At 38.3% G+C, this 17,217-nt stretch overlaps 1 protein-coding gene across 2 annotated transcripts; it reads left to right on the top strand.

The window, feature by feature from the left end:
* Window positions 1–9,899: 9,899 nt before the first annotated feature.
* LOC147606629 (pentatricopeptide repeat-containing protein At3g09040, mitochondrial-like) lies at window positions 9,900–15,011 on the top strand. 2 transcript variants are annotated; one of them, XM_086791867.1, is made up of 3 exons: window positions 9,900–10,357; window positions 10,449–10,585; window positions 10,760–15,011. In XM_086791867.1, the coding sequence occupies exons 2-3, from the start codon at window positions 10,557–10,559 to the stop codon at window positions 13,569–13,571; spliced, it is 2,841 nt and encodes a 946-aa protein (XP_086647993.1). In that variant the 5' UTR covers window positions 9,900–10,357; window positions 10,449–10,556; the 3' UTR covers window positions 13,572–15,011. The 2 variants fall into 2 exon arrangements, with proteins under 2 accessions (XP_086647993.1, XP_086647994.1); XM_086791868.1 differs by having other exon boundaries at window positions 9,938–10,357; window positions 10,705–15,011.
* The last annotated feature ends 2,206 nt before the right edge of the window (window positions 15,012–17,217 follow it).

Raw genomic sequence — 17,217 nt, 5'->3', positions numbered from 1 at the left:
AGTGGTTGGGTGGTTGGCTAACCCATGGGACTGGATGGGGTTAGGCTGGACTGATGGATCCGTAAATCGAGACTCAATTTCTGTTTACTTCGATAGATGAAGTAAATCCCGGACAAAAATTGTTCTATGGAAAAAGGATCAACGACTGTGCCTCTCGATGAGGAAAAAAGCGTTGGTCTCTATGATCCAAGTGCAATCTGTCCCTTGAATCTGACTATGGAACTTACGAGTTCGGTCAGATCAGTTCAATTAAGTAAGGCTTTTGACTACGTTAGGGAAAAGTTATCTTGGTGGAATCACCCGTGCTTTCCGGCAAGAGAAGTTTTTCCGAGTTTGGTTTGGAAGAATCAAGGAATTAGTCACCTGTCCGGATATCCGTGGGAAAGGCCTCGACGAGTGTGGGACCCCTGTTAGATTCCTCCCCCAGCCTCTCAGGATGTCCAGTATCTTCCCCTGTAATCTTTTCCCTCTTCAGAAATATAAAAGATCTTGTTCTACCAGTTTTGGCCTAGAGGGAGAAAATATTCTAGAAAGATAATATTCAGATTTTAAATATTTTTGGATAGAAAAATATCTCATCTTATTAAAATAAGTTTCCCTGAGATAGAACTTCAAAAAGATTTTCAAAAGGTGCATTAGAAATTAAGTATAATCTGTTCAAGAGGCATTATCCTAGGGGTGAAGATTTTTTTAAAATTTTAAATTAAGGTTCCTATGGACCAATAAGATTCATCCAAATGTAGGGAGGAGGTAAATGAAGAAATAAAAGAAAAATCTCCCAAAAATGAGTAAATACTCATATAAGATAAAGAGTTGACTAAGGACAAGGTTAATAGTTAAAAAAGGGAGATATTTAGAAGTAATGATGCATTTTTGACACCTCTGCATGGGGGAATTCCCCTCATGAATGAGGCGCCTATTTCACATGCTTGAATGAGTTTTAAACTTCCAAATAATGAGATATTTTCATCTCTCCTCCCTCCTGTTTCAACTAGATCCAAAAAGTGAGCGAAACTGACCTAAAAATGGTCAAAAATTGACCAACTGATCTCGAAAATTCTAGAATCAGTTTGCTTGGTTAGAGGCTCACTTTTTCCTATAAATACAAGCCCTCCCCTTTGTTGAAACTTAATAGTGTTTTGCACTGTTACCCTGTCTCTCCCAAGTGCCAAAAACAGTGAATTGTATTCATAATTCATTAGTTTTTTGACCTTCCTTCTTCTAGAAGATTGGTGGCCACTCTTGTCTCAAACAAGAGTTGAACCCTCAAACCATCAAGCCAAAGGAAAGCTCTCAAATTCATTAGTAAGTTGGTGATTCTTCTCTTTTCCATTTATTTTATGGTTTTTATGGTTTTTTATGCTTTTTGTCTTCTCCAAAATTGCAAGTGACGTTATGCCTCATTGCAAAAGGCATTTCCCTCTCTTCTCTAGTAAATCCAACCATTCTCTATCCTAAGTGAATGATTAATGATGAAAGTCAAGTTTTTTATAATGTTTGTCAAGTAAAAAAATGTTTACTTTAGAATAATTTCAATACTCTTGGTGCACTTTTAATTAATTTTAGAGACTTAAAAATTGAAAAATGGTCAGCCATACAAAGGAGGTTATGGTAAAATTTTTGAAAATTAGTGAAATAAATTTCATCTTTTATTATTCTAAAAGAGTAATCCTTATGGTTCTATATTCTAAAGTATCATTTTCATGCATAGAAGATGCATTTTGATTATTTGTATAAAAGAAAAGTAGTATTATTATAAAAGTATTACTTTTATCATATTTGATTTTCATGCATAGAGGTATGCAGCATAAAAGATTATTATTTTATTGTAAAAGTGTTACTTTTATCATATTTGATTTTCATGCATAGAGGTATGCATAAAAGATTATTGATTTATTGTAAAAGTGTTACTTTTATCATATTTGATTTTCATGCATAGAGGTATGCATAAAAGATTATTATTTTATTTTATGCATTAATAGATGCATAAAGAAATTCTTTTTTTTATATAAAAGTGTTATTCCCTCTTATCACATCGCATTTACATCTCATCACACATCCACTCACATCTTCACATCTTATCACATCGCATTCACATCTTATCACATCACGTTTACATCTCCTCTTATCACATTCACATCTCATCTAATCACATCGCATCCATTTACATCCCGTCACATTTATTTACATTTATTCGGCTCTACATCACATCTTATCACATCCACTTTTAGTACTGTTTTCTACTTTCGATATCGATGCGACTTTTCTAAGTTTCTACCAATTACTTGGCCTAGTTAAAGGCCCTTTTTCTCGATGGATATTTTCATATTATTTCTCAAATTTCTCAAGTGAAATATATTCAATATTCTTCTTTTGAGTAAAAGATTCATGGGATTTACAAAAATCAATTCTACCCATATTTCCCAATAAAATTAATAATGCTCAAAATTCTACTTTTGATAAATACTCATGATTTGAATTATGCCAAAAATTACTCTTTTACCATTAAATTACTTGGATATCAAATATCATGGAAATTTCTCTTTTTGCATAAAAATAAATTTACCAAAAATTCCTCTTTTACCATCTAATTACTTGGATATCAAATATCATGGGAATTCCTCTTTTTGCATAAAAAAAATTTACCAAAAACTTCTCTTTTACCATTTAATTACTTGGATCTCAATTATCATGGGATTTCCTCTTTTTGCATAAAAATAAATTTACCAAAATTCACTCTTTTCTCATAACCAATTAATTATGTATAATTACAAAAAAATTATTTTTCATGAATATGATGAAAGTCATTTTTTTGCATAAAATGTCCAATCCTAGAATATGGTAGGAATTCCTCTTTTAGCATTATGCATAAAAATAAGATATGTATTATTTTCTGAAAATTTTGCCATAGCTTCGTTTTGCTATTACTGATAATTCTCAATTTTTTCTAAAGAATAAAAACTTGTAATGGAAATATGATAGTAGTTCCTTTTTTATGCTTAAAATCAAATTATGAATTTAAATCATAATCTTAACCATAATCATAAACTTAATTATGACTATCCCACTAGATTAAGCTAATAACACCATATTAGTGAATTTGGGAATTTTCCAATTCCCATTTTTGAATACTTAAAAAAGGGCCATGGACTCATCCGTTGAGGACCAGCAAGGTCAATCAACTAGATCCATGCCCGGTTTCAGAAAACAACTCTTACTCCTTGTTCCAATATCTTCCTCGACGCACGTGTGGGTATCTTCGGCGACCCAGAGCCCGAGCACCGTATGGTCAGCACCCTCTAGGATCCTTCGCAGGTGACCTAGCGCTTCACTCATAGGCCGCTTCCTTGGTCCCTAATCCACCGTACCGGAAGCTTACCATTTAAATCGAACCGAGGCTGGTCAAGACCTCGGCTGACCTTGCTACGCGAGACGTCCTCCATTGACTCTCCGTCAGCAGCAGTTGCAACTTTATCAGTTCGGTCTTCATGACCTTAATCCTCAAGACAGTCAAAATGCTTCCCTAGCATTCTTGACATAAAACAATCATTTACAAACAGTCACAAAATACAGTTTCTATAACGAACTCTCGTCTTTCTACATTATCCACTCTCGGACCACATTACTTATTCCCTATTCCATTCAATGTGTACTCATTCTCATCCATTCACTCATATAGACTACACATTATTTCACATACACATTCATATTCATTATTCTACATACATATCCATGTTCGTACGTCCACATCATACATCCAATTTCACATTCATACATACGCATCTACATGCATACATCTATTTTCACATCCTCATTCGTACATCCACATTATACATACATCCAATTTTCACATCCTCATTCATACATCCACATTCACATACATACATCTACATCCGAATCTACATCCATACATCCACATCCACATCTTCATTCACATTTACATCCATACATCCACATCCTCATTCATACATCCACATTCACATACATACATCTACATCCGAATCTACATCCATACATCCACATCCACATCTTCATTCACATTCACATCCATGCATCCACATCTACATACATACATCCATTTTCACATCCATACATCCACATCCTCATTCATATATCCACATCTACATACATACATCCATTTTCACATCCTCATTCATACATCCACATCCACATACATACATACATCCGTATCTACATCCATACATCCATTCTCGCCCTAACACATTCCATATACATCTTATCCCATCAGATACACTCTCTACCTCGTCCCATACACATCTTAACACATCCTAACTCATCTTAACACATTCTATCACATCTCATACACCTCTTATCATATCCTATCACATCTCATACACATCTTATCACATCTTTTCACATCTCATACACCTCTTATCACATCCTATCACTTCCCATACGCATCTTATCACATCTCATACACCTCTTATCACATCCTATCACTTTCCATACGCATCTTATCACATATTATCACATCTCATTTAAAAATCAATCTTTTATGCATCTTCCTATGCATAAATTCATTTTAAATGAAAATGACACTTTTGAATTAAAATTCCATCTCTTATGCATCTTCCTATGCATAAACTCAATTTAGATGAGAATTGACACTTTTGAATTAAAAATTCATCTTTTATGCATCTTCCTATGCATAAATTCAATTTGGATGAGAATAACACTTTTGAATTGAAATTCCATTCTTTTATGCATCTTCCTATGCATAAATTCAATTTAGATGAGAATGACACTTTGAATTTAAAAATCAATCTTTAATGCATCTTCTTATGCATAAATTCAATTTGGTAGGAATTACACTTTTAGAATAAAAGAATTTCTCTTATGCATCTAAGTTATGCATAAAATCCATTTATGATGAAAATCACACTTTTAGTATAAAAAGAATATCTTTTATGCATACCTCTATACATGAAATCCAATATGATAAAAGTAACACTTTTACAATAAAATAATCAACTTTTATGCATACCTCTATGCATGGAATCCAAATATGATAAAAGTCACACTTTTATAATAAAATAATCAACTTTTATGCATACCTCTATGCATGAAATCCAAATATGATAAAAGTCACACTTTTATAATAAAATAATCAACTTTTATGCATACCTCTATGCATGAAATCCAAATATGATAAAAGTCACACTTTTATAATAAAATAATCAACTTTTATGCATACCTCTATGCATGAAATCCAAATATGATAAAAGTCACACTTTTATAATAAAATAATCAATTTTTATGCATACCTCTATGCATGAAATCCAAATATGATAAAAGTAACACTTTTATAATAAAATAATCAACTTTTATGCATACCTCTATGCATGAAATTCAAATATGATAAAAGAAACACTTTTATAATAAAATAATCAACTTTTATGCATACCTCTATGCATGAAATCTAAATATGATAAAAGTCACACTTTTATATTAAAATAATAATTCTTTTATGCATACCTCTATGCATGAAATCCAAATGTGATAAAAGAAACACTTTTATATTAAAATAATAATTCTTTTATGCATACCTCTATGCATGAAATCCAAATATGATAAAAGTAACACTTTTACAATAAAATAATCATCAATTATGCATAACATAAAAATTAATTTCTCCATGATTACAATAAAATTCTTTCAATTAATCTAGGATGACAATTCCTAGAATATGGTAGGAAGTTCTCTTTTCATGCTTTGAATAAAATTATTTTATGTGTAATTTTTATAAAAAATTTGCCATAGCTCCGCTACTATGACTGATAAATCTCAATTTATTTTGAAGGATAAAGCTTATCATTAAGGAAATGATTAGAATGATCCCTAATTGGATCATTAACCCAATAATGGGTTGAATCATCAATATTCATGAAATACATAAACTAAAAGCATAGAAAAAAGCCATTAATTTGACCTCAAGCATAGATTAATCTTGGATTAAGGAAAAGCTTTATGAAAAGCTTCATTTGGATTGAGAATGGGTCATGAGTATGACCATTTCTTGAGTGAGAGAGAGAGAGAAATTACATAAAAACCATTAGAATTAAGCATAAATGAAAATTTATGTAATTCTTAACTATCATTAATCAATTAACTTCAATAGCATTCATCAAATTATGTAACTCTTCACTACCATTCATCAATTAACTTCAATAGCATTCAAAAATCATTCCAATTAAGCTTCTCAAGCTTGAGAGGGGTTGAGAAGAGAGAAACATTGAGAAATTATAGAAAATGATCAAAATTCACTAATTACCTTACAAATTGCTTGATTCTTTGTTCACGATAGAGGCCCCCAACCAATCAATTGGTTAAGTATGTTGATGGAGCCACCAATGGGGATTGAAGAAAGAGGGAAGCTCCAATTTCTTCAATTTGGAGAGAATTTTAGAGAATAGTAGAAATTAGCATTATTTCAGCATAACTCTAGTATAGTAAAATTCTTCTATTTTTTTCAAAGGACTCATGTTCTATTTATAGGAGAGGGAAGCTCTAACCAAAGCTAACTGAATTCTAGAATTTTCCAAATTCAGTTTGGTTGAATTTGGACTAGATTTGGATCTAGTTTGGTTCCTTTTTTATTCGGTTTGGTTCCATTTTGATTTGGTTTGATTCAAGAGAGAGGAGAGATAAGAATATCACATTAATTTTGAGTTTAAAACTCATTCAAGAATGTGAAATATGCACCTCCTTTAATGGACTCCCCTTCCTTACATATGTGTCAAAATGGAATTATTATACCCAAAATATCTCATATTTTTAATATTGCTCATAGTTTTTTACTAATAAACCTTGTACATTTTCAACTCTTCATCTTATGTGAGCATTTACTCATTTTTGGATACCCAAAGTATCTCATATTTTTTATATTACTCATAGTTTCTTACTAATAAACCTTGTACATAGTCAACTCTTCATCTTATGTGAGCATTTACTCATTTTTGGGTATCTTCTTTTACAATTTGGATTTATCTCCTCCCTACACATGGATTGATGCTATTGGCCCAAAGGAACCTTAATTGAACCTTTTACAATTTGGATTGATGCTATTGGCCCAAAGGAACCTTAATTGGACCATAATCTAAAATTTTTGAAAATCTAGACCCTTAGGCTAAGGTCCTTTATACCCATTTCTAATTAATTCCAATTGCACATTGAAAAATTCTTTCTGAATTTCTGTTTCAGGGAAATTTATTTTAATAAGATGAGATATTTTTCTATCCAAAAATATTCAAAATCTAAATATTCTCTCTCTAGAATATTTTCTCTCTCTATGCCAAAACAGGCAGAGACAAGATCTCTTATATTTCTGAAGAGGGAATTGATTACAGGGGAATATGCTGGACATTTTGAGAGGCTGGGGAGGAATCTTACAAGGGGGTCTTACCTCTTGATCCAATTTCAAGATTCAAGGGCAGTGTCTACCCTTTTACAACTCAATCTGGTGTTTAGAAGATGATTACAACAGATTTATTATTTTAGCATAAAATCACCAGAAATTAGATTAAATCAAGGGTAACCAATTTTGTACGGAATGGTTGGAGTATCAAACCATCTCCGAATCGTAATCTGAAGTTATAGGGATCTGTGTCAGATACCTAATGGTTGATTTGAACCCTCAATTGCACCAAAAAAATAGTGATTAGTATTGATTAATCACTAATTAGCAAATTAATCCTTTGTTTTGTGTGCAAAAAACAGAGTATGTGGGGAGTCCAGATATGAGGCCTTAGAGTTCAAATGAGCTCAAATGCTTTCAAGGCCATCAATAACAATTAGTCTAGTAGAGGATTAAGCCAAGAAACACAAGATTTGACCAAACATTGAATGCTTAATCTCTGTTTTACCAAAGTCACCTACAGATTTGATGGAGAGCTTGGATCTCACTGTAGACTTGATCAAATCAAATTCTGTCTTCACCAGCTTGTAGAGCACCCTTGAAAACCCCTAGGGCCAAGAGGAATTAGAGACATTGCATTATTTGATGAAGCAGAAATCTTAGATTTTCTCCAGAAAAACGACGCCTGCTAAATCGCGTGGAACTGCAGCTACGCTACCACCCAGGCAAAAAAAATGTAGTAGCAGATGCCCTGAGCAGAAAAGCCTCCTTGCTTGCAATCACAGTTGTCTTGATGGGCTGAATCGTGGGGAGGCTGGCTATGCTTGCCTAGAAGCATTTGCCCTAATGTTACTCCTGGTGGGGGGAGATCAAGCCCCTCCACTGGCTCGGGGTACAGTGGGCTAGTTGAAAAGAGGTAAAAATACTAATTATCTACTAATCCTAATTAGCCAGACAATTAGCAAGATAATGGGCTCACAAATTGATGGATTCTAGGCTAGGCTCTGATACCATGTTAAATTACAGCAACAATGTGATGAGCTATGGTGGATTAAATGCTAGAATCAACATTATTAACAAAGAGATTAGACGATAATTAACACGTGATTAGTGAGCAATTAACTGATAGCTTAATGTAGGCATGGATAATAAAAAACGAGCAAATTCTCATTAGGCCAATGCCTCAATTTATAAGGTTTACATCCAAGCATCTAATCCCACTGATTTCTCCTTGATTCACTCCACCTCTTTTGCTTGATTCTCTCCACCTCTCCCAGAATATCTCCACACCTCCTAAATCTCCACACCTCCTAAATCTCCTCATGCTACCCTTTATTCTCTCCCAGTAGATTCTTCTCACCTTTTCACAGGTTCTCTCACATTTGCAGTTCTTTTTTACAACCTCTAGTAGCCAAGGGCTTGTTCCCGCACACACCCTATTCACTTGTATATGCAAAGACCATTTTTTTGAAGCTAGAGTCTATTTCAGGCTGCTCATTTGCATAAATAGAGACTATTATGAGACATTGTATTTGATGCCTTTGATTTTTGATGCATATAAGGATTTCATAGGGATATTGCTCACTTTTGGTGGGGATTAAAATGATAATCAGTTAGGGGCAACCTACAACTGGCCAGCTATACTCTACCTTACATAATGTGCTCCAATCTCTACCACTGCCAAGCCCCATTTAATAAGGAAACTGGATTGAGTTGATGTAGATTCCCTTGATTTTCAAGATGTAGGCGGAAAACTCATGATGGGATCATAGTCTGAGTAGCACAACACTGGTTTGAAAACCCGAAAAGCTATAAGCATACGACGGGAGCTCTAAGACCAACAACAGGGAAGTTTTGGCCTATCCTTCATAAGGTAGTGGTTACTAGTGCTCGATAAAAACATTTTTTTCAACCAATCAAAATAAGGACAACTCCTCTTTCTACCCAGTTTTAGTTCCCAAAATCTCTACTACATGTCGGCTTTATAACAAAAATGTATATTAAATGAATCCTTAAAATAAGGGTAATGAAAAAGCTTATGAACTTTTCCATAATTCTAGCCAGTAAAAATACACTCAGTTGCCATTTCTTTTTCTAGCGTTGGTGTCTTCCTGGCTCTAAGATCAACAAGCTGTGTGGATAGGTGCACACACAAGCACTGCCCGAGTATTTTTAAAGAGGAGGACTCTAGTCTCCTGCAAATAGACACTCCCCAAGTAAAAACTCACCAAAACAACAAAACCATCAACACACCAAAACTACCTTGGTAAACACCATCTATTGCATATAAACCATGGATAACTTTGGGATAAGGAGAAGAGAAAAAAGAAAAATCCTAAAAAATTAGAGGAAAAAATCCCTTCTATTGTTATTACCTATCAGCATGTGTTGTTACCGTTTTCGGCTTCCATTCCTCCATTTCGCTTCTTAAATGTCTTTTACATACCGAAACAACGGGCGGGTTGAGTACTAGTAGAAGCAGTAGGGGAACAAATTGAATCCGCTAGCGTGCCCGATAGGGGCTGTGTTAACAAAAGAGGAGTTTTGGCCCATCCTTCGTAAGCCAGTGTCCGAAATGGAATTGTTTTTTTTTTGTGATGCGAGACTTTTATTTGTATCAAAGAGTGTCCTTACCGATGAGAGCTGGAAGTAAGACTCGATCACCAGACCTTACCCCAAACACACACACGATTGCTCTACCGAAAATGGAATTGTTGCTGCGGAATCTCGAGTCTCGAGTTTTACATATTTTTCAAATTGAGAGAAAAAATTACCAGCAAATCTTGCTGGTCCATCGCGTGGGTTTTCTGTAAACACTGATGCAGCCCTAGCTCTCCTTCCAGCACCCGCTTTTGGAAATGGGTCTTCATTTGGATGGTCTCACTCTCCTCTTTTGGAAACTGGTCTTCATTTCGGTCTTCTTGTGGAAGGAGCACCTCATGGATCCCTCCCCAGACTGGTGGGACAAACCAAAAAGCAAAAGTAAGTGGTGCCATTTCTTTTTGCACAGCTAAAGAAAGCTCAATCAAGATGGGCGCTTGTCTGATCATTGAGCCTGTGCATTTTGTAACAGACAAAGCTAAGTTCCCCCAGATTTCGAGCAGAAATTTACCCCGTTGTCCCTATGGATGTGGGTTAAACACATACAGAGAAGTCTCATACAAGAAGGAAGGGAATTCACATGCAGATCACATCCATCTACTTCATGAGGTAACCTAGTCCATATTTGATAGTTAATAGCATGAAAAAGTTGTTGAAAAAGAGTATTAGTAGTGGTGGTGGTTGGGAGATGATTAGCTTAGAGGCCACACTTGCTTCCTTGGAAGCAGAGACGCGGCCACCACCCTCGCTTGACAACCTTGCATTTATCTTGCACAAGTGCAGTAAGGAGAGAAACTTCGCATGTGCCGTGCGCTTGCTTGCCTACATGCGTCAAAATGGACTAGAAGCTCATAGATCTCTTGGGAACTACCTCGTCCCAATGCTGGTGGAAGTTGGAAGCATGTCTGATGCTCAACAAGATTTTGACAAGTTGGCTTATCGGAACGAGTCTTCCTGGAACTCTCTAATCATAGGATATGCCAAATTTGGGGAGCTACAGCATGCCCTTATCCTCTACCAGAAAATGCAAGAAGATTCTGTACATCCTAATGTGGGGACTTTTGTGGCCCTATTGAAGGCGTCTGCTAAGCTGCAAGATCCAAAAAGAGGGCATGAAATACATGCTGAGATTTCCAGAAAGGGATTGGAAAGAGATATTTTCATTGTCAGCAGCTTGGTTGATATGTATGCCAAATGTGGCCTTCTTGCAAAAGCACAGGAAATGTTTGACAACCTCCCATTTCGAGATGTAGTCTCATGGACTGCCCTTATCTCAGGATATGCTAAACATGGGCACGGTGAGAAAGCACTGAACTGTTATGAACAGATGCAATTTGAGGGCATCTCTCCCAATACTGTCACATACTTTTGCAGCTTGAAAGCTTGTGGCAGCATAGGAGCCACAGATAAGGGCCGAGAAATACATGCTGAGATTGCCAGAAAGGGGTTGGAAAGAGATCTTTTTGTTGGTAGCAGCTTGGTTGACATGTATGCCAAGTGTGGCTTGCCCACAAAAGCACAAGAAGTGTTTGACAAGCTTCCAGTTCGAGATACAGTCTCGTACAATGCACTAATTGCAGGATATGCGACACAGGGGCTTGGTGAGGAAGCACTGAAGTGTTTTGAACAGATGCAGCATGAGGGCATCTCTCCCACTGCTATCACATTCGCTTGCATTTTGAAAGCCTGTGGCAGCATAGGTGCCACAGATAAGGGCCGAGAAATACATGCTGAGATTACCAGAAAAGGGTTGCAAAGGGACATTGTCATTGGGAATGCATTGGTTGATATGTATGTAAATTGCGGCTTGCTTACAAAAGCGCAGGAAGTGTTTGACAAGCTTCCAGCAAGAGACGTAGTCTCGTGGACTGCACTAATTGGTGGGTATGCCAAACATGAGCAAGGTGAGGAAGCACTTGAGTGTTTTGAAAAGATGCAATTCGAGGGTGTCTCTCCAAATGCTGTCACATTTGTTTGCAGCTTGGTAGCTTGTGGCAGCACAGGAGCTATAGACAAGGGCAAAGAAATACATGCTGAGATTGCTAGACAGGGTTTGGAGAAAGACCTTTTGGTTGGTAGCACTTTGGTCGATATGTATGCCAAATGTGGTTTGCTTGCAAAAGCACAGGAAGTGTTCGACAAGCTTCTAGTTCAAGATGTAGTCTGTTGGAATGCTTTACTGGCAGGGTATGCCAAACACGGGTGTGGTGTGGAGGCACTGAACTGTTTTCAACAAATGCAACTTGAGGGTGTCTCTCCAGATGCTGTCACAATTGTTTGCAGCTTGAAAGTTTGTGGAAACATAGGAGCCATTGACAGGGGCCAAGAAATACATGCTGAGATAGTCAGAAACGGGTTGCTGGAAAGGGATCTTATTGTCGGCAATATGTTAGTTGATATGTATGCTAAATGTGGCTTGCTTGCAAAAGCACAGGAAGTGTTTGATAAGCTTCCAGTTCGAGATGTTGTTTCTTGGAATGCACTAATTGCAGGATACGCTCAACATGGGCATGGCAAGACAGGACTAAACTGTTTTGAACAAATGCAATCTGAGGGTATCTTTCCAGATTCTTTCACATTTGTTTGCAGCTTGAAAGCTTGTGGTAGCACAGGAACCACAGACAAGGGCCAGGAAATGCATGGTGAGATTGCAAGAAAAGGGTTGGAAAAAGATGATCTTGTTGGCAATGCGTTGGTTGATATGTATGCCAATTGTGGCTTGCTTGCAGAAGCACAGGAAGTGTTTGACAAGCTTCCAGTTCAAGACGTAGTCTCATGGACTGCACTGATCGCAGGTTATGCCAAACATGGGTGTGGTGAGGAAGCACTGAATTGTTTTGAACAGATGCAACCTGAGGGCGTCTTTCCAGATGCTTTTACTTTTGTTTGCAGCTTGAGAGCTTGTGGCAATATAGGAGCCACAGATAAGGGCCAGGAAATACATGCTGAGATTGCAAGAAAAGGGTTGGAAAGAGATTTGGTTGTTGGCAACGCATTGATTGATATGTATGCTAGTTGTGGCATGCTTGCGAAAGCACAGGAAGTGTTTGATAAGCTTCCTGTTCCAGATGTAGTCTCCTGGACTGCTCTAATTGCAGGATATGCCCAGTTAGGAGAAAGTGAAACTGTTCTCCATACATTTGACAGGATGAAAGACGATGGCATTGATCCAAATCCGATCACATTTGTTAGTGTTCTTAATGCATGCAGCCACTCAGGTCTAGTGGATTCAGGTCAGGCATACTTCGAGGCCATGAGCAAAGACTATAGCATCACTCCAACTCTTGAGCACCACACTTGCATGGTTGATATTCTTGGCCGTGCAGGCCAATTACACAAGGCAGTAGCGATGATTAAGAAGATGCCGTTCCATCCCAATCTTTTGGTGTGGCACAGTGTGTTGGGTGCTTGTCGAAAGTGGGGCAATGTGGAGCTTGGAAGACAGGCCTTTGAACATGCAGTGAGATTGGATGTAAAGGATGCTGCAGTTTATGTCTGTATGTCTAATATCTACGCAGATGCTGGCATGACGGAGGATGCAGAGAAGGTTGAGGCAATGAGAGTTAACACTATCAAGGAAGAAGCCAGGACGTAGTTGGACCGATGCCAGTGTTCATTTCTGGCTGTGGATTTAAAAAGATTTATAAAGCAATTTTTTCTAATAAAGATTCTCTTCACATGCATGAAGAATGCATCCCAGGTTTTCCTTTTGGTGTCATGGAACATGTCTATTGATGCAAAGAAGATGTGTCATGTAGGCTGATCCAAACCTTTGCTGAGGTCAGATACACTACAGCCCAAGGAAGATCAAAGGTTCTCCTGTCTATTGGTTGTTACCTGTGGTTGGTGGTTAAGTCCCCTAAGACTGCAATGTTTACCCTTACCTGCACGGCAGGGATCCCATTCTTAGGTTGATTTTCTCTTCTGCAGAGAAGCTCCTATGGTACATCTTGACTTGATTTTTTCAACTTTCAGTCAAGGATTTTGGTTTTCAGGTCAGCATTTTGCCTTTAACCATATTGGGGCATTTGGCAAAGCAATGGCCTCTGAGGCAGAGTAAGGCATCCCCTCCTCAACCCCCAGAGGGTGCAGGTGACAGAGCTCAGTCTGAACACCATCAGACACCAGAGTCTCAGCAGGAGGATGGCTGCCAGTTGAATGAGGTTGTGTTCATGATCTTTGCTAGCAGTGTTCCACGCAGAAGTCTGCCCTCATATTATGCAGTGCTTCTAGGCATCCCCTCCTCAACTCCCAGAGGGTGCAGGTGACAGAGCTCAGTCTGAACACCATCAGACACCACAGTCTCAGCAGGAGGATGGGTGCCAGTTGAATGAGGTTGTGTTCATGATCTTTGCTAGCAGTGTTCCACGCAGAAGTCTGCCCTCAGGCATCCCCTCCTCAACCCCCAGAGGGTGCAGGTGACAGAGCTCAGTCTGAACACCATCAGACACCACAGTCTCAGCAGGAGGATGGGTGCTAGTTGAATGAGGTTGTGTTTATGATCTTTGCTAGCAGTGTTCCACACAGAAGTCTGCCCTCACATTATGCAGTGCTTCTAGGCATCCCCTCCTCAACCCCCAGAGGGTGCAGGTGACAGAGCTCAGTCTGAACACCATCAGACACCACAGTAGGATGGCTGCCAGTTGAATGAGGTTGTGTTCATGATCTTTGCTAGCAGTGTTCCACGCAGAAGTCTGCCCTCACATTATGCAGTGCTTCTATATCATTTGGAGTAATTTTTTAACTCCGTGATCTTGATTAGCAATGTTATACTGTGAGGTAAAGAAGGCCCCTCACACTATGCAATGCTGCACTGTATTTTGCTAGATGGCACCATGGCTTCTCAGCCATTACTAATCCATATGTCACCAGGTTAGATTCCCTGTGGCAGAGTGCTTCGGGGCTTGCTCAAGAAATACCACAAGCTTGATCACTACCTAGGACAGCTGGTTGAGCCCCTTAAGAAGCGTTGTTACTGGAGAGGTTCTGATGCTCCCATATTAGATGTTTCTTCCTTGACTAGATGGTTTGACTTTCACTGAGCCTCAAATTCTGGAAGCTTTCATTGCCTGTGACCAGATGGGCATTAGGCAAACAAATGCCCTCTGAGGTGGAACTCTTCTACAGCCCCTCCCTATCCCGAGAGGCCATGCATTCCCTCACAGGAGGTGGAGGAGACAGAGCATCCGGCGTCCAGTCGGGATGTGAGGAGGGCCCTTAATCCAAACACTATCTCAGCATGAGGATGGCTCTCATAGTAGGCTGTCCATTGCTGTTGGACCTAATGTGTGTGTTGACTTGGATTCCCACTCGGGAGTGGACCCCAATACACCACCAGAATCCTTGTCATCCATTACACCAAGAACACATACAAGAGGATTCAGCACCGACACATCTGCAGCAGGTCCTCCCCTTTTCAGGTACATCAACAGATACTTCTTAGCTAGTGGGTCTCCTCTAGTGCCACGCCATTGTCCATTCAAAACACTCCCCCATGATGTCAGAGAACTGCAATTTTCATCACAATTTAGCAAGCCCCTTGCCTCATTGAACACCATCCTAGTATCATCCCTGATTGAAGTGGGTTGCCCTTTCGGCCACTCTTTTCAGCAAAGATTCTCTACCCAAGCTGGATGATTGATGCCATGCATTGGCGTTACTCACATTCCTCACCCTCTTAACGTAGACACTTTCACTTTCTCCTGCCTATCAATGTGAGGCTTAATTTCTTTTGGGAAGAGCTGTCAACAATGACCACTCTCCAAGACCTGCTGGTGTTTTTTAGGGATCTCTAGATCTCGTATATGATACTGAACTTTTGTGTAGGACTCGGATAGAGCTTGATTGGTTCTTCACTTACAATGCAGATTGTCTGGAGTCCTTTAATACTTCATCTTCTCCATGGATCTAGATGGAAAAGAACTCTGACACATTTCATGCAGTGCTCTGCAGTACCTCCACCTTGGGCCAGTGTAGGGCTTTAGCCTAGTCTTTGTTCTGTCGCTTACTTGCCATGCTAAGTGACTCTTCCCCATGATGGACTGTTGTTATTTTCCATCCAAACCCTATTAGAATTTGTGGTGACGGCACGTTGTGTGTTTGAGGGGGAGCAAGGTTCTTTGTTTAGTTGTATGGGTCATTTAGGACAAAGGTTACATTTGTGTTTGGTGAATGTAAATGAAAAAGTGATGCATTTATGAATCATGTGAAATAGTCACATGTTTGGTGGTAGTCACATGAATTGTATGGGTTGTCACATGGTCTGCACTAGTTTGTAGATCTTTTCAACATACTAATCCCAAGTGTGAGATATGGTTTATTTTATAAGATTGAGATCAACCCATTGGTTTTCACCTGTAGAGAAACAAGATTGTGGCACAATGATTTTATTGCCTAGGGATGAGAGCTGATCCATGGAGAAGCTTTTGTTCATGGTTTGATCTGTAGAGCCTACCCTTCTTCCACTTTGATCACCATTGATTTATATATAGACACAGTATACACTATGCAATCCTAAATATCCTATAAATTGGCCCAAAATGGCTCCATATGTTTTGTTAAACCTTCATCTTGGGACAAGGTATATAATAGGGTCAAATACAGTTTCATCCTTGTGTTGCTTTTGAAGATTGAGCAAAATTTTGTAACCGAGTCCACACTCAAATGATAATGATCTTTCACAGGTCACACTGAATGATCAACATGTTAATGGTCACACTCAATGATCAACATGTTAATGGTGATAGTTAATGGTCAACAAGTTGGCAATTTTCAACATATCAGGTCTATTAAATAGGGACGTCCATTGGCTCCTCTCCTCTTTGCTATTGGAATCGACCATCTGCTTGTTGCCAAACTCATATACTTTCATGAAAAGAGTCTATTTAAAGGATTGAAAATGCATGCAACATCTCTCTCTCTCTCTCTCTCTCTCTCTCTCTCTCTCGTAATAGAAGATTTATTACCAAAAATTACTTTACAAATGGCCACATGGTTGCCAGGTGATGTACTAGCTTTCCTTCACTAATTACTCCGAACCACGGGTGTAGCTTGGAGTACCCTCATCCAATATATAGCCGTGTCATTCTTCATCTAATGAGCTGACCGCAAGGAAGAGAAATGCCACAATAGTAGCCCTTTTGCCATGATCTATGTGAGCTGGGTTATCTGGTCCATTTGAAATCTTTCCAAAAATCCAGTCTTTAACCTTTACGGGCTTATCTATCAACGAAATCCATACG

The sequence above is a fragment of the Cibotium barometz genome, chromosome 57, assembly GCF_041138505.1.
Source record: "Cibotium barometz isolate CiBa-2024 chromosome 57, ASM4113850v1, whole genome shotgun sequence".
Taxonomy (NCBI): domain Eukaryota; kingdom Viridiplantae; phylum Streptophyta; class Polypodiopsida; order Cyatheales; family Cibotiaceae; genus Cibotium; species Cibotium barometz.
This window is presented reverse-complemented; position numbering and strand designations above follow the sequence as displayed.

What these genes read in the sequence shown, in the direction of transcription:
- LOC147606629 (XM_086791867.1), top strand. Translation starts at nt 10,557, where the DNA reads ATGCAGATCACATCCATCTACTTCATGAG. An exon ending in ACATCCATCTACTTCATGAG is followed by an intron (nt 10,586 to 10,759) that starts GTAACCTAGTCC and finishes GCACAAGTGCAG; the next exon opens with TAAGGAGAGAAACTTCGCAT.